This window comes from Copidosoma floridanum, unplaced genomic scaffold (genome assembly GCF_036245765.1).
Source record: "Copidosoma floridanum isolate Cflo_tuat_1 unplaced genomic scaffold, Cflo_Japanese_pri ptg000019l, whole genome shotgun sequence".
Taxonomy (NCBI): Eukaryota; Metazoa; Arthropoda; class Insecta; order Hymenoptera; family Encyrtidae; genus Copidosoma; species Copidosoma floridanum.
The window spans coordinates 12,226,900-12,245,229 of record NW_028321896.1 but is presented as its reverse complement, the minus strand read 5'-3'; the positions used below and the strand labels follow the sequence as shown (position 1 = coordinate 12,245,229).

Here is an 18,330-nt window from a genome sequence, read left to right as displayed (position 1 = left end):
AAGTAGTCCTTGTAAAACTTATTTATTTATCCATACGTAGGGTTCTTTGCTAATGTTGTTAAACAAAAAACATGTTCTTAAAAAATTGTGAGTCCCACGTCGAGCTCTTCTATATTTCAAATAAATAGCTGGATTATTTATAAATAACTGCACAATGACGATAGAAAAAAAACGAAAACACGCGAATTGTAGCCACAAAATCACGAAACAACCGTACGTTATATTGAAAGAACTAATCTGGACTGTAACATTTGCCACTCGAATGCAGATGAGTACAAAGTAATAGTAGCCCGACAAAACGGAAGAAGACGCCGCACGTGAAAAAAATGAGCTACATAAACAAGTAACTTCCCGATTTACGTAATTAACCGGGCCCACGTTGTACTGCATTATGCACTTGAAAAATAAAAAAAAAAAAAAAAAAAGGAGTACTTGTAGAATCACGAAATGCGGACGAGAGCGTGTCAGAAAATCTCGCCGACGCGTGTGCAAGCGTCGCGCCAATATACACATCGACGGTGTTAATAATGATATAAGTACAGGAGGGAGGGGGTGGTACAAATGGAGGGCCGGCATCAACGAGCTCACGCACGCAAACGCGGTTCGCGTGACAGGAAGCGGATCGTAAAGATCGCCCACGCTCGTGGCTCATCGTCCTCCGCTTGATGTATATTGCCGATCGCGACGCGCGGTCATACCTATACCAACCGCTTACAACGAAATCGTCACTCTCTCTCTCTTGGATTCGTACTTATATTTTGTCTTGTTTTTTTGTTTCCTTTGGACTTTGCCGTCTTTTCCACCCATACCTGGATGTGCCTGCGAGAGGGGGGGGGGGCACTTGAAAAAACAAAGTCACCCGCGCGGCACAGCTCTCGGTCGACGAATGAAAACCTTCTTCTTCTTCTTCTTCTTCTTCTGCACTAATTGCCGTCGTTTAAGGCTGCCACTGCACATTATCATATACATCACCGGCAGCAGCAGCCGCGCATCTCTCAAAACGGGTGAGGGGGGGGGGAGAAAAAAAGGTCGGTATTTAGAAAGTAAAAAATACACACATCGGAGGCAGTGTGAGTATTTTAGAAGGGACGGATTATCTCTTCCTCCCCCGACGGCGCGAGAGACGGAGGGAAAAAAAAAAAATGGGACGCGGGGTAGGTGCACTATACATATATATCATATATCACACACACGTGCTCACAAAAGATGACGCGCCTGTACTGATGTATATATACATGAGGCGCGACTTGGTTTCGACGCACTTATCAAAACAGCCGTCCCAGGACCTCCCGAGTTTTCACGTGCTTTACGGAACGAACGTACGAAAAAAAAAAAAAAAAAAAAAAAAAAAAAAAAAAAAAAAATAGGGGGTAAATAAATAAATAAATAAATCAGTCAAGCACGCGTATTACATATTATAGTATAGCGGGTAGCGAGAGAGAAGAAAACGAGGAGGAGATAATAAATAAACAGGGTGGACGACCACACGTATCTTTTGTTTAAAAGCGTCGTGTTTGTTTAAAATACGTGCAGTTGGTTTATTTGTCTCTGTATACCATCAGAGTTCTCGGCTGTATATATCCTTTCGAGAGAGTCAAGAGCTCGAGGTACAAGGAGAGCAGCTTGTCGCACACGAGGGTACACTTTGTGAAGAGACAAGGCCACGGCTGATGCGTCACACAACCCCTTTTCGTGCACCCTCGCAACGGCAGTAGAACGCATATAAATGTATATACCTATACACATGCTACTGATGGCGTGTTTTTTTGAAAAGAGCCAAAAGGATGATCCGTGTGTATGTATACGTACATTCTTGGGCATAGCTTTTTGGTTTATCGCTCTCTGTTTATCTCAGTCTACAGGAGGAGGAGGGCTTCTGTCTGCGTGACGATGCCCTGGCAGGAAGTCTGGTTGATGATACCGTGTGTCCCCTCTTCTGGGATTTTTCTCGCTGATAAAGCGAGTAGGATTGATGACGAGAGGGTGAACACGACGTTTTCGAAAGATCGTGGCCAATGTTTTTACCGATCGTCACTTTCTTTTTTTTTTTTTTTTTTTTTTTTTTTTTTGGAAAAGTCCCTTCCATGGATTATGGGGTTTCAATCGCGCAAGAGTTTTTACATTGGGGAGGAGACACGAGAGTAGTCTTTTCGTTTTTTGCGACTCCCCCCAATACCGAGGATTTTAAAGTCAACAATTTTTTTTTTTAATCGTTTCGATCATTTTACTAGGGAATAGCCATTTTTTTAAATTACCTTTTTTTGATATAAAACAAATTTCAAGCCATATGTATGATGGTGATCTGAGTTAGTCACACAGTGTTTACGTTTATCAAGTTTTTCCACTAACTCGAGTCATTTTTATCCAAATTGATGCAATTTTTGTTGATAACTTCAAGTTCAATGTCAAAGCTCATGTATTCCGTTCGGTCAGTTTTTATGGGAAAGAAAAATTTTCGTAGCATTTTTACTGAAGCACTCTAAGATTTTAAAAACAAGTGTTTGGCTCTAAGTTTTAATACAACTTTATTTGTATCACACATTTTACTCTGTCGCGAAATGAAAAATAAATGTGAAAAGAGCGAAAAAAATCGTATTTTACACGCCAATGGAAGAAATTCGAATTTAACAACAAAGTGTTTAATAAAAAAGTTGTGAAGCTCATTAAAAAAAAACTTTTTTGTACAGAAAGTATCTCTCTATGATGCTGTCTTAACACTACAAATGGTAAAAATCTAATTACACATTACATAATTTTTGTTACTATTGTCATCTCTACACTTCAAACAAATGAATCGTTTAAAAATACTCAAACAATCGTTTTATAGCATATACATTTCTTACGTGTCATTTACTGACATTTTTAGTATAAAACGTACAGATCTTATTAAAATAGATTTATTTGTTTGGCGTTCAAGTCTTAAATGCCATCCGACACAAGATACAATAAAATCGTTTTGAAATGGCGGACAAATTGATTTGTAAAACTAAAATCCTACAGTTAAAATTATACTTTCTGATCTAGCAAACCTTCGATTGGTCACGCCATAAATGCAAGACCTAAAGTTTTGCATAAATTTAGCAGCCTGTTGTTAATAGTTGTTTTAATTAACCGATTGAAGTACCGTAAAAATCACTTGTATCAATTTTTTGATAAGTATTGAAATAACCGACACGACTTTTCTTGGGCAAAAACTATTGACTTTTGTCATTCGTAAATTTTCACGGTTTTGTTTTTTTTCTTAGGCCTACAAATAGTGATATCCGCGAAAAACATTCGCAACAGTTACCTTTCCCATCATTGATTGGCAAAACTTCCATTCCATGCTTCGATCACGTAGAGGACGTAAAACGTTTTACTACGCGCGGAGGCTTCCCGGAAAGGATCGGGACATACAAGCGGCCACCCCGGAGGATCGCCTTTGAACTTTCTACACCAGCGGAGAGTATAGCTACTGGAAACAGCTGCGCGCTTCCTCGTGCAATTTTTTTTTTTTTTTTTTTTCATTCTTACACGCGCTGATTGTGCTTCGTCGGACCGAGTGTTTTCTGCGGCTTCCTCTCTCGACACTACGGGTATCCAAACGCTGTCGTCTTTACTGCTGTGGCGATGTTTGTTCAATTGCTTTTTCGAACGTTACGGTGGTTGGATGCCGCTGTACCCCTTACTTTTTTGTCATTTTGGAGATTGAGGGTCGGGTATACTTCGTCCTTTGCTTTGCAAGCGGAGTTTAGTCGTTGGGACGAAAAAAGAAGATTCGTTTGTTCATTGAGAAAAATGTTTCGAAAACGATGGAGCGATTTATAGGCACGGAGGTTACTAATAAAAAATAATTCAATATCTTTGGTGATTTTTTTTTCAAATGCAGGTGCATAAAATCTTGTTTATATTTCGGATGATACACGCACTTGTGGGCATGGGTGAATGAAAATGGCACTTTGGATTTTCGTAGTAGCTATGATTTTTAATAGCATTTAAACAAAGTACAGAAATTAACAGATAAATCTCGTAAAAGTTATCTCAAATACATTATACTTGGGTTTTTTTTTTTTTTTTTTTTTTTTTTCAAGCCGCCAGTCGGCATCATGATAAATTTAATACGTTTCACTTATAATTTTACTCACTTTTTTTCATAAATCACTCGTTATACAGCGTTATACGTAATAATTTTTTTTTTTATCGGCGGGCGGTGATCGAGTTGATGTGTAGTTTTTATAAATACAAATATATACAATTGATCATAAAAAAAAAAAAAAAAAAAAAAAACGAAAGTAGAGCATTACTTATTAATTAGTATCACTTTTCGCTGTTATGTTAAAACGTTGTCTGCCAAGTTAAAAAAAAATGTATATTGGTAAGTTAAAATGATATAAAAACTCAAGTTAATGCATTAATGATTCATTTGCTGTATAACGATTGTGTTCATTTTTTTTTCTTTCTAGATGCAATTATCGAGAAAAAGTGCTTCGAGAGTAGCATATGGGTAAAAACATCAGTTTACTTGACTCTCATCGATATCAAATAATTGTACCACGGCACATGCCTATGATACCATAATTAATATTTTTTTTGTTTTGTATAACTTACGTCAGTTTTAAAAAATGCACAATAAGGAAACAACGATTTAATAGAAAAAGAACCTCAGCCAACTACTCTTGATCGAGCGGCCCCAACACTTTTGCTCTGCTACTGCTGCGACTCATCGAAGTGAGAGACAGTTGCATTGACCGACTAGATTGCATCATAACTCGCGCAAATTCATCACATACTCATCCAACATACTTGATTGTAGTTTCTCTCGTTCTCTGACTCTTTCTCTCTCTTTTACCACGAATGAATTACAGTCTTTATTATCTAACTATTGAGAATGAACAAAGCAACCGACGATATTATCTAATTGGCGGTGTGAGTACTTTAACGTCTATCGTGGAATTCCTAAAAAAATTTTTAACTAGAAAATTCGTGACATTGTCGTTACAGTCATTGTCACTGTTGGAGTTGCTGTTCGTCTGGTCCTCGTCTTTGACTCTTTCGTTTGTTATAATTCGTAGCAAGCGACACTTCCAGCGATGAAATGTGCTGAAGACTACTCGACTAAAGTAGGAACGAAAATTATGAACAATAAAGTCTTGACAATACAGCATCTCTCACGTAAGCAGCGTATCGTCCAGCTCTTCGATCTTGCCCTCGGGCTGTGATAAGACCTTGCGCAGAACTTTACTGACGACGTCTGACAAAGATTCTTTTGCACCAACATCTAATAAGCTCATGCATCGCTGAAATCATTAAAAACGTTAAATTCAGTATTTAACGGTATAAGAAAAAAGAGGCCACATTGCTTGTCGAATATGTCACGAAAAGTAATCATTACCTGGTGTTCCTCGTCTCCAGTTCTCAAACGTAAAACAGCAATAAGAGCCAATTCACTATTCGCCTTCACATAACCATTTTTCTCTTTAGTCCCATTGACTAGCATTGGTAGCAATGCTTTTAGTAACTCAGGTGACATGTGTTCCGGTGTGACATTTCTCGCAAGGTAAGTACACGTACGAGCAAGAAGTTGTTTAACTTCGTTACTATTGTTGTTCATGGACTGTAATGTAAAAAGTAAAATGAGTAAATTTTCAATTATTAATAATATAAATTATGTAATGATTGTCTCGTTAACTTTGCTTACCCTAACAAAAGGCGACACAATGACTTGAGGGGCTGGTAAATTATTGTTCATAAGGTATTGGAACAAGTAACCACAAGCGCGCACACCATTCATGGCTATTTGAACTTTATCAGCCGCCAAGTGTGACAATAATACTTTGCACACACGATCCTTATCCTTATCATTGTAAACAACTGCTGGAGCTTCTTTCAAAGCCACAAACAGGGCAGCTGATCGACCATGCCTCAGCATCCAGTCGTCATTGACATTGGTAGCTGCAAAAAATATGATTTTCATGAAACTCCAGTAAATAATACCTTATAATTAAAAAAAAAAAAAAAAAAAAAAAAAAAAACTCACAGAATAGATGCTCATTAAAAGAGCTGTTAAGTTGGTCGGGATTCAAATATTTAACAAGAGCCCCGTAACATCCTGCTACGGCATTTCTTGTAATGTCTTCTTGGTGTCCAAGCATTCCACTCAAAGTCACAAATATTTGCTTTCTCATAGGATCACTCATTTTATCTCCAGCTGGGGTTATCACACCTCTTAAGGCATGTAACATAGTTTCCCTGGAAGAAAAAAAAAAAAGTTTTCAATTACTGAAAGTCGCTAGAAAATTTTTTTGTTTCCATGAAAATTATAAAGATAAAAGTATATTACCTGATGGATGGATCATCGGCACTTTTAATGCCGGTATGCAGTTCAGCGAACAGTGGATCAGCGCGCGTATGAATGACGATGAGATTACTCAAAGCGTACGCAGCTTTGAGCCTGACTTGCCTATTGCTGTCGTTCAGTGCTTTCAAAAATGTAGTTTGCAGTTGTGGTAAGAATTGTTTCAGCATAACTTTGACCTGATCCAACAAACGTTTATCACGAAATTGTAACGCAACGAATATGGCATTTGTTTAACGTACCTTGCCAAGTAAGATGGCCAAAGTTTCGAGTACAGCAGCCTTCACGCTCCAGTTGAACCTGTCTCCCAAAATACGAATCAGAGGTCCGGTTATGTGAACGACGCTCGGCTGCAGCGCAGTGGCACTAGTTAGTTGAATAACTTCCCCGAGACCCTGAGCCGCTTGTTCTTTAGCCTCTGGCATACCGTTGAGTATAGCTTCGCGGAAGATGGGCAGGATGGGAGTGATGCCCTTTTGCAAGCAAAAGCCAGGCAGGAGCTCCTGACCCTTGAGGTCGGAAGCTGCGAATCGCACAGCTTGACGAATGTCTTGCACGTGAGCGATCTGTTGATCCGAATTAAGAGTTTTGGTGACAGCGGTCAAGGCTTCCCAGCTCATTTGCAGCACGTCCTTGTCGTCGTCGGTGAACAAATGAATGAGTCCGCGCAGCAGTTGCGGCACGTATTGACTGTAATCAGCTCTGGTGTCTCTGCAGAACGCGCACAGTAGTGTCGCGGCGCTTCTACGCCTGGAGGGGTCCTCGGAGCGTGTGGCCTCCATCAGTTGGTCCATGACAGTTCGGACACCAACCTCGTCCGTTATGGACAACACCACGGCTTGGCAATATTCCAGTTCTTGCATCTCATCGGGCGTACCTTGAGCCGTTGAGAGGGCAGTGAGCAGAGCAGGCAGAATTTTGTGCAGGAACCTCGTAAGAGCCTCGCCAGCTACGCTCGCAAGGATGGACAGAGCCTTAGTGTTGACGGGTTGACTGGTGAGCTGCGGGACAAGGTAGGGCAGGACAACTCGCGATTTGATGGCCATGACCTGACGAAGACCATCCAGGGTATTCTCGGCCTCGGCCTCATCCGAGGAGTTGAGCTGATTCAACATAGCTGGGAGAATGTCGTCCAGCGCACGGACTCCGACTGTCGAGTGCAGGCTGTCAAAGGTCTTGGCTGCAGCTTGACGTACTTCAGGCAGAGGATCGCAGAGAGCTTTTCTGACAGTGGGAACGAGACTGTTGACGAACGACAGAACCATGTCTTTGCTGGTGCTGGCCATGATTTCGGACAAACCGATACAGACTCCCTGTCTCTGGTCAGCCTGCTCGCTTTGTAGGCCCCTCTCCAAAATGGGTATGATCTCGGGCAGTACTCTCTCGCCTAGCTTGCGCACGAGATCACCAAGCGTTCGAGCGGCCACTTGTCTCTTGTCAAAGCTCGTACTTGCTAGACAGCCCAGCAACAGACTGAACAAAGTTGGCAGGATTTCCCTCAGAGTTCTGGGAGTATTCGTTACAACGACTTTCCAGACGTGGAGAGCAGCTTGACGTACCATCAGAGCCACGTCTGACCTGCCCATGTACAGACCAGCCAGCACACGGTTGCGCCTCTCGGCACCGAGAGACTTTATTATGGCATAGTGCGACTGCTCGGTACCAAAGTTGTCGTCTTCACTCGCCGTCTCTGTCGACATTTTACCCGACACCCCTGAGATTCTATAAAGGAGATCACCCAAAAGCCGCACCGATGAATACCTGATACGCCAGTTGTCATCAAACAGCCCCTTCTCCAATTCGGGCAGCAACAGCATAATCGCCGAATCGGCGTACAAAGTGACGATCCTCTCGCCAGCTCTGAGAGCCGTTTCTCTCACGTATTCGTTTTCATCAGCCAGGGCTTTTAGAATGGGATTGATGATCTGACCGATGTAAGGTGTGAATTCAGTGGTGAAGGCGCTCGGCATGTAAATAAACATCATGATGTAACCATCCTTGACGTGTGGGGCAATGTCCGTACGCTCAGCTGTACTAATGATCTCGGGCATTAGTTTGTGCAGTTTTTCTACGCCTAAGCCGCGTACCACTTCCGAGAGACCTTGAGCCGCACCCGAGCGATCGACACTGCTGGTCTCGGACGTAAGCGTTATCATGAGCCAAGGCAGGAGATCCTCGAAGCTCGTTTCTCCCATGCCTCGTACCATTGCGCCCAATGCTCGGGCAGACACGCTGCGCACCTAAGAAAATTCACAATCATGAGTTCTCGGTGAGATGATTTTAGTGAAAAATCAATGCTTACTTACCTCTGGCACGGGATCGAGTAAGCTCATCTTCAGGCCTGGTATGATGGTCGGCAAGTAGGGTGTGAGATCCTTTTGGTCAGTTAAGGAGTACATATTTCCGATAATCTGCGCCGCCATCTTTCTCGTCTCGGTCGATCTGTCCATGAAAGCACGCTGTACGACAGGCATGATTAAGGCGAGCGATGGGGCATCAATAAAGTGAACGAATTGCGTGTCGAGTAGAGTTTGTAAGCACGTGGCCGTCTTTTTCGATGGATCTTGAAGAGCCTTGAGGAGAACAGGCACGATAGCCTGGATTTCAGGATTGCGAATGACGCTGCCAATGACTTTGAGAGCTTCGGCACCGGCTTCTTGTACTTTCGTGTGAGAATCGCTGAGGACCTCGATGAGTTTCGGTACGATGCTCGGCAAGCAGCTGGATAATTGTTTGGGTGCACAGTATGCCATTGCACCGAGAAGCTCAACGGAACCTACATACATTTCAATGTTAAGTATATTTATTTTTGGACTGCGGGAACGAAGTCAAAGTAATCCAACAAACCTGTTTTCGTTCTCCACGAATCCTCCTCCAGAGCGGCAAGAAGACTAGGCAGCACAAGCTTGACACCGTGGGCCGATAACTTGCTCATAACAACTTTTGCCGTATCGTCCGTTGCTGCTCTGACGTATTGGCTAGAATCGCCAAAGCACAGCAAAAGATGCGGCAATACGTGAACAATGTATGGTTCAAACAGTCTGCCAAGCATTGTGCACAGCATCTCGAAAGCGAACAGAGCGCCTTCTCTGTGCCGATAGTTTTTCTTGTCCTGAATTGCCTCGGTGAGCTTCGTCATAATGTCCAGTTGCTTCAGGGCCAAGATACCCATGCCCTTGATAAGGCCAGCAAGACCATACGCAGCTCCCTTGCGATCACCGTATTTCTCCGAGTTGAGCAATTGGTGCATGAGTTTTTCAACGATTTTGGGTGTGTCGTCTTTGATGGACGGTACTAGGTGTGGTAGACAATTAGCAACGGCTTCTTGCACTTGTTGCGACGGAGTTGACAGAGCGGCGACCAATCTCGTGACGATCGGTTTGATTCTCCGGTCGTCTTTATCAAGATGCCGGGCCAGCGATCCCATTAAAATAACAACACTTTGCTTAATGCAGTCAAAGCTGCCGGTTTTGGGTGCTTTATCCATAAACTGTTCAAACACAGGCAACAACGAGGCGATGTTGTCTTTACCGTGCAAATCTACTGCAGCTACCGCGGCCGTGAACATTTCGTTGCGAACGACCTCGTTGCGATCACCCAAACCCGTTTTAACGTAAAACTGAATGAGGGTGTGTATGGATTTGGGCAGGAGGAGCGGAGCAAATTGAGCTAGAGCCAAGGCAACGCCGCGACGTGGACCCCAGGTGTCGACGGGCTGTTCGATAACGCGACCAAAGTCATCGACTTTAGCTGGAATCATGGTCAGTTTTGTCTGATAGAGTAAGAGTAGTTGGTCCAAGATATTTGGCATAAGTTTGGGATCTTGCTTCAGTAACTCGGCAAGAGCACAGGCTGCGGATTGCTGCACGCACTCTACTGGATGAGCAACGTCTTGCAACAGTTCACCACATAAAACATCTGGATTTGCAGTGAGACCTGTAAAAAAACATGTAGAGTCTTTTGTGTGTACTTGTAAAGAAAACAATTGGTTGCACGTGTGAATACGTACCAGCGGCTGTCCACAGTTGATCAGCTAGTTCCTTATTCTCATCGCACACGTCAAACTTGGCTATCCAGATTCTCCTGGTGAGATTAAGTAGCTGTGCCGGATCTTCTTTATTTGAGGGAAAGGAGTTTTTGATGACCATGAGACCGCGAAGAGCTGCATCCCTTACTGCACTCACTGGATACTGTAGGGCACCAGTGAGCGACTCTATTTCATCCGAAGTAGCCAAGGCTGCGCCTTCGGATCCATCACCCGAGTGTGCCACGTCCAAAAGAGTAGCAACCGCGTGAGCTTGCACTCGGCCGCTTGTCGTGCTCATTAGCTCAATCAGCAGATCAAACATTTGTTTACGTGGCATCAAACGTGGATGACGAGCGTCCTCCGGATTAGTTGAGTCGCCGCGTTGTTTTGCATGATCTTGCATTATTTGTAGACCCTGAGTCATAACATTCTCATCTTTCGCGGTCAGAAGAGTCTTCTTGATAAAGTTAAACGAGTAGCAGAACGCTGGAGCGCACATCAGTTCCTTTTTCTTCACGGTAAGCGAGTGGATAAGACTCAGGGTGCGTCTAACAGCCTTTGGCAGGTCTTCCTCTTGCCAAGCTGGATCCAAATCACACTGAGGATTGAATTGCCTTAGCGTGACGTGTGCGATCATCTGATCCAATATCGGGTCGCTAGAAATAATGACAGCTTTACGGAGATCAACAAAGAGCTGGGACACGATCGGAGCAGCCAGTGGTAAGGCCAAATTTTTCAGAATCGAGGGTAAAAGATCTTTGAAATAGAACGACAGGTGAAAACCATTTCCTTGAGTCGCAGCCTTGATCATTGATACGACACTCATCACGTTGGTATTTAATTCCGTCAGTCGACGCCTTATCGCATTTTCCTTGGTGTATTGAGCTTTAACAGCCTCCTCTTGCTTAGGTGTAAGCTTTGGTTCCTTGATCTTACCCTCCTTTTTACGCTTCTCGTACAATTCCCGACGTAGCTGTAATTCTTCCTGCTGCTCTTTGAACGAGTACACCTTGCTCTCTCGCTTCATGTTCATCGCGTTAAGGATATCGTTCTCGTCGATCCCCGGCATAACGCTCTTGTCGTATAATTCACCCTCAGGAGTCAAATACGTGAAATACTCGTCCTTGGTTACTTTTGTAATTTCAGGATCGTCGAGTTTACTCGTGACATGCGACACTAAAGTAGGAAGCACTACATCTGGAGCCAGCGAAGCTACTCGAGCTAAGGCATTTTCGTAGCTCAGGGTGGGCTTGTAGTTTTGAACGAAAAGCTTGCGAATCTCGCTACTGGACTTGCGTAAAAAGTTGGCCGGGGTTCCATCGAAGAAGCGCTTGAGCGCCTTGAGCCAGAGGTTTGGCATTGCTTTGTAAATAACAGGGTGATGAGCTGGGATTAATAGATCCTTGAGTAAATGGTACGCGTGCTGCTCAAATAAGAATGTACCAGAACAGATGGCCAAAAGACCGTCGGACAGAGAGATTCCACAGATAACTTTCTCGTTGACGGCATCTTCCTTGTCGTTTTCTGCTTTGAATTTCGTGGAGTCGAGAAATCTATTAAACTCTACGAGAAGTGACTGTATCGGCTCGTATGTACTTATTCCCGTTAAGACTTTTTTCATTAGCGGACAACATTTATTCCTGATGGAATACTTGGGCGTTGTTATACAAACGATAATTGCGCGATGTATTCCGCTCAATGTTTTTTCGTTGAGTTTATCCGTGAATTCGGTTATGAGATGTTCACAAAACAACATCAAGTAGTAGATGGTGTCGTCGTTGCAAGTTGCCAGAAACTTTTCGGAGAAAAATATTTGATCGTCGACGGCAGACCACAAAACGCTTTGTTTATCGTTTCCAACTTGGTTGGTCGACATCAACTTTAGGAGTAAAAAAGCCGCATGTAGGCCTTCGGTAACCACGGGTGGCTGGGCGCTTTGCGTGGTTGCTCTTGTGATGGATTGAACTAATATTGGGACAATGATTTCAGAATGACTGGCCAAGGGTGGAGTTGACACGGAAAAAAGCAATTTTATGTACGATGTGCGCACCGTGGGTGTTGCATTTTTCGACGACATTCCTTGCTTGAAAGCGTCAATTACGCTTTTGGGCACGTCATTGGCAAATTTTTCACACCACAGGGACATCATCTCCAGCGCGTGGCACAGCGTTGTCTCGTGAACTTCTGTCCTCAACACTTCAATGAAATATTTGCAAGCGCTTTCCGCCAAACTGTGCAAACTACCTGCGCCAACAACGTTGTAACTTAGATTACCAGCTCCCTGTAACACGGAGATTTTGTGGGTTGCGACGGTAAGTTTTCCTTCCGAGCCATTAAACACTGCAAAAATAGCTGATAGTAATCCTTCAACAGCCGTACTTTCAGAGCACCGAAGTGTTAATTTTCTGCAGGCAACTGTAGCTTCCTCCCTAACTAAGTCATCTTTGGAGTGTAAATTTGCAAATAATCCCTTACTGATGTCTTGACTGTAACGGCTCAAGTCTAGACTGAGACCGCTCAGGATGTGACCAACAGTTTCAATTATGATTTCCGGATTTCTTAGCATAGCCTTCTGCAGAGCGGGAAGTAATTGATTTTTGAAATCGTCGTGAGAAATCTGCTTTAAAAATGGTATGGCTGCATCTATGATGTATAGATTTGGTTTTTTTTTGCAGCTAACGCAGACTTTTAAAAATGTATCTAAAATACCGATTTTGAGCTTATCTGACAATTCATTCTTTTTTGCCGCGATCAAGTATGTTGTTAGCAGACCCGCTAGTGCAACAAGACCCTCGCTAGCCTCTGCGTTAATCAAAACATTCACATATTTCTCCTCGATATCTTTCTCGACTTTATTCCATTCGTAAGTAAAAAGTGACTCCACTTTTTTTTTGAGCTTCCTATCCCTGGCTGCTAATGCAGCTGCGCTCAACACAGCCTGAGCTTCTATCAACTTTGACAAATCCGATTTGTTATCTGAGCTGTCAAATTCACTGTTGCCATGAAGAAAAATCAATGAGCTCCACTTAAGTACAATGTATGCCGACGCAGCAGTGTTGTACCTAAAACAACAAAAGAATAAAGTACCAAATTTTCGTGCCTAAATGAAATAAATACGTCAAATAATCTTCTCCTCAACTCACGTGGGTATCACATTTTTGTGCCAAACAGCTTGCTCGGAAACAACGGCAGTCAGGTGCTTGACAGTGGCCTGAGGATGATGCTTGATCAGGGCCACTATCAAATTTGTTACGTAGGACTGTGAAGCTGTGTCGCCATACCTATGCAGAGTGAGCGATATGCTCTTGCATATGCCTGCCACGATTTTTTCATTGATGCCTGTAACACAGAGGGCAAATTAGAGAAAACAACGGTTATAGTAAGGACACCTTGCTCAATCATAAATATTATCGTGGCAAGCCAACAATGTTGGTATTTTGTGTGTTCTCTCTGTTACACGGTGATAAAAGTCGGTACATAATAATAGCGTTGAAAAAAGCGTATCAGACCGGTGTCGAAAAAATAACGCAACAGCGAGAACAAAATACACCCCAGGCAGTCGACATTTCTCTGATGAATGAGGAAGAGAAAAAAAAACAAAAAAAAAGCATACTGACCGGGATTTGACAGGACGTCGACGACATTCTGGAGTATATTTCGGCGCTCGTTTTTGCTGGCGGTTTGCACGCGACTGGGCAGATCCTTCAAGGCTTTGGTCAGCTGCAAGGAGGAAGAAAAAAAAAGCCGGCATGTTATCAAATCCAGGGCAGTGTTTTCAAGTAGCGTGTCTTTGGATAAGAACTTACCTCGGCATCCGCCATCGTCTGCGAAATGAACCCGGGTAGTGAGGAAGTTTGCCACGCTATACGTGTGTGATGTATTTAAGTGAACAGAAGCGAGAATACCTGAATGAGTAAACTTCAATTTTGCGTATTTTTCTCTGTTTTTTGTTTGGCTTCGCTAACAGTGGTGATAGGTAAGTAAATAAGTATGTGCACGGATACCTACACGTGGAGCCGTGAAGGTGCAGGCCGATGTGTTTTTTCTCGCGAAAGCAGCAGACCAATCTTTCTTTCTGCCTTCTGCTCTCCTCTCTCTCTCAAATTTTCTCAATTGTGTATGTTTTGTTCTTAAACCATATATAAGTATAGCTTTATATGGTACAAATGTTTTAATGTTTCTATGTTCCTGGGTGTTGGGGGGTTTTTGTACGGAAGCCCGGTCACGACATCTACATAAAAACGCTTAAGCGCGCACAAAAACAAATATGAGTTATGAGTTATGAAACTTTACATCTTCAACCTCAAAGATTAGTTGCGGCTGGTTTATAACTAATTACATGGCTCTAGTATAAGTATAGTAATAATCATTTGGATCAGCGCCATCTAGCGGTAGTGATTTTTTTGGCCAAAAATTGCTTCTGAAATTCTGATGGAGAGCTTTAGGCAGCTTAGCCCTGGAGCCGTTTAATCACTTATGAACCAGCCGCAACTCTTGAAATAGATACAAAATAAATAATTAACGATGTTTGTGCTACTTGCGGCAAGTTTGCAGTGTATGTTTTACACCAATATCGACCTCCCTTATATTTACACTTTCGGGTAATAGATAAATTGTAAACTTGCCGCAAACAGCACAAACATCGTTAATTATTTATTTTGTATCTATTTCAATAGTTGCGGCTGGTTTATAAGTGACTAAATGGCTCTAGGGCTAAGCTGCCTAAAGCTCTCCTTCAGAATTTAAGAAGCAATTTTTGGCCAAAAAAATCACGACCGCTAGATGGCGCTGATCCTAATGATCATAACTACTTATAGTAGAGCCATTTAATCAATTATAAACCAGCCGCAACTAATTTCGTAGATACAAAATAAATAGTTAAAGATAATTGTGCTACTTGCGGCAAGTTTGCAGTGTATGTTTTATACGAATATTGACCTCCTATATATTTATACTTTCGAGTAATAGATAAATTGTAAACTTGCCGCAAACAGCACAGAAAATGTTGAATTTTCATTTTGTATCTGTCAAATAAGTTGCGGCTGGTTTATAAGTAATTACATGGCTCTAGTATAAGTATAGTAATAATCATTTGGATCAGCGCCATCTAGCGGTAGTGATTTTTTTGGCCAAAAATTGCTTCTGAAATTCTGATGGAGAGCTTTAGGCAGCTTAGCCCTGGAGCCGTTTAATCACTTATGAACCAGCCGCAACTTTTGAAATAGATACAAAATAAATAATTAACGATGTTTGAGCTACTTGCGGCAAGTTTGCAGTGTATGTTTTACACCAATATCGACCTCCCTTATATTTACACTTTCGGGTAATAGATAAATTGTAAACTTGCCGCAAACAGCACAAACATCGTTAATTATTTATTTTGTATCTATTTCAATAGTTGCGGCTGGTTTATAAGTGACTAAATGGCTCTAGGGCTAAGCTGCCTAAAGCTCTCCTTCAGAATTTAAGAAGCAATTTTTGGCCAAAAAAATCACGACCGCTAGATGGCGCTGATCCTAATGATCATAACTACTTATAGTAGAGCCATTTAATCAATTATAAACCAGCCGCAACTAATTTCGTAGATACAAAATAAATAGTTAAAGATAATTGTGCTACTTGCGGCAAGTTTGCAGTGTACGTTTTATACGAATATTGACCTCCTATATATTTATACTTTCGAGTAATAGATAAATTGTAAACTTGCCGCAAACAGCACAGAAAATGTTGAATTTTCATTTTGTATCTGTCAAATAAGTTGCGGCTGGTTTATAAGTAATTACATGGCTCTAGTATAAGTATAGTAATAATCATTTGGATCAGCGCCATCTAGCGGTAGTGATTTTTTTGGCCAAAAATTGCTTCTGAAATTCTGATGGAGAGCTTTAGGCAGCTTAGCCCTGGAGCCGTTTAATCACTTATGAACCAGCCGCAACTTTTGAAATAGATACAAAATAAATAATTAACGATGTTTGAGCTACTTGCGGCAAGTTTGCAGTGTATGTTTTACACCAATATCGACCTCCCTTATATTTACACTTTCGGGTAATAGATAAATTGTAAACTTGCCGCAAACAGCACAAACATCGTTAATTATTTATTTTGTATCTATTTTAATAGTTGCGGCTGGTTTATAAGTGATTAAACGGCTCCAGGGCTAAGCTGCCTAAAGCTCTCCATCAGAATTTCAGAAGCAATTTTTGGCCAAAAAAATCACTACCGCTAGATGGCGCTGATCCAAATGATTATTACTATACTTATACTAGAGCCATTTAATTATTTATAAACCAGCCGCAACTAATTTGATAAATACAAAATAAAAAGTGAACATTGTTCGCACTATTGGCGGCAAGTTTACAATTTATCTTTCACCCGAAAGTATAAATATATAGGAAGTCAATATTCGTGTAAAAAATGCATTGTAAACTTGCCGCAAACAGCACAAACAATGTTAACTTTTCATTTTGTATTTACAAAATCAGTTGCGGCTGGTTTATAAATAATTAAATGGCTCTACTACAAGTGGTAATAATCATTTGGATCAGCGCCATCTAGCGGTAGTGATTTTTTTGGCCAAAAATTGCTTCTGAAATTCTGAAAGAGAGCTTTAGGCAGCTTAGCCCTAGAGCCATTTAATTACTTATAAACCAGCCGCAACTTATTTGACAGATACAAAATGAAAATTCAACATTTTCTGTGCTGTTTGCGGCAAGTTTACAATTTATCTATTACTCGAAAGTATAAATAGATAGGAGGTCAATATTCGTATAAAACATACACTGCAAACTTGCCGCAAGTAGCACAATTATCTTTAACTATTTATTTTGTATCTACGAAATTAGTTGCGGCTGGTTTATAATTGATTAAATGGCTCTACTATAAGTAGTTATGATCATTAGGATCAGCGCCATCTAGCGGTCGTGATTTTTTTGGCCAAAAATTGCTTCTGAAATTCTGAAGGAGAGCTTTAGGCAGCTTAGCCCTAGAGCCATTTAGTCACTTATAAACCAGCCGCAACTCTTGAAATAGATACAAAATAAATAATTAACGATGTTTGTGCTACTTGCGGCAAGTTTGCAGTGTATGTTTTACACCAATATCGACCTCCCTTATATTTACACTTTCGGGTAATAGATAAATTGTAAACTTGCCGCAAACAGCACAAACATCGTTAATTATTTATTTTGTATCTATTTCAATAGTTGCGGCTGGTTTATAAGTGACTAAATGGCTCTAGGGCTAAGCTGCCTAAAGCTCTCCTTCAGAATTTAAGAAGCAATTTTTGGCCAAAAAAATCACGACCGCTAGATGGCGCTGATCCTAATGATCATAACTACTTATAGTAGAGCCATTTAATCAATTATAAACCAGCCGCAACTAATTTCGTAGATACAAAATAAATAGTTAAAGATAATTGTGCTACTTGCGGCAAGTTTGCAGTGTATGTTTTATACGAATATTGACCTCCTATATATTTATACTTTCGAGTAATAGATAAATTGTAAACTTGCCGCAAACAGCACAGAAAATGTTGAATTTTCATTTTGTATCTGTCAAATAAGTTGTGGCTGGTTTATAATTGACAACATGGCTCTAGGGCCTAAAATATCTAAAGCTTTCCTTCAGAATTTTAGGGCCACTTTTTAGTTTAGAAATCTGAAACGCTAAAACCAGCCGCAACTAGTTGTGTAGATAGAAAATAAAAAGTTGACATTGGCTGTGCTGTTTACGGCAAGTTCACAAATAATCTTTTGCCTGAAAATCGACCTCCTATAAGAATATTAATACTTTTGTATGAATAATAATTTATCAATTGCATTGTAAAATTACGTGTGAAATGAAGAGTTAAAAGTAAAGTTTGAAATTATGTCATTGTTTACTGTCATTGAACATTTCGCATGTGTGCAATAAATTGATACAGGATTATACAGATACCTATTATTTTGCTGGGTGAGAAAGACGGATATTT

The 18,330-nt window shown here is 41.3% G+C and overlaps 1 protein-coding gene across 2 annotated transcripts; it reads right to left on the bottom strand.

The window, feature by feature from the left end:
* Window positions 1–4,308: 4,308 nt before the first annotated feature.
* On the bottom strand, window positions 4,309–14,535 carry l(3)80Fj (lethal (3) 80Fj). Of its 2 annotated transcripts, XM_014360692.3 has the most exons (13): window positions 14,370–14,535; window positions 14,168–14,266; window positions 13,979–14,081; window positions 13,505–13,700; window positions 10,344–13,423; window positions 9,182–10,270; window positions 8,641–9,110; window positions 6,577–8,574; window positions 6,320–6,513; window positions 6,017–6,228; window positions 5,678–5,931; window positions 5,372–5,593; window positions 4,309–5,276 (listed from the first exon to the last, which is right to left on the bottom strand). In XM_014360692.3, the coding sequence occupies exons 2-13, from the start codon at window positions 14,180–14,182 to the stop codon at window positions 5,148–5,150; spliced, it is 7,962 nt and encodes a 2,653-aa protein (XP_014216178.2). In that variant the 5' UTR covers window positions 14,183–14,266; window positions 14,370–14,535; the 3' UTR covers window positions 4,309–5,147. The 2 variants fall into 2 exon arrangements, with proteins under 2 accessions (XP_014216178.2, XP_089449572.1); XM_089593446.1 differs by having other exon boundaries at window positions 14,168–14,535.
* Window positions 14,536–18,330: the final 3,795 nt, after the last annotated feature.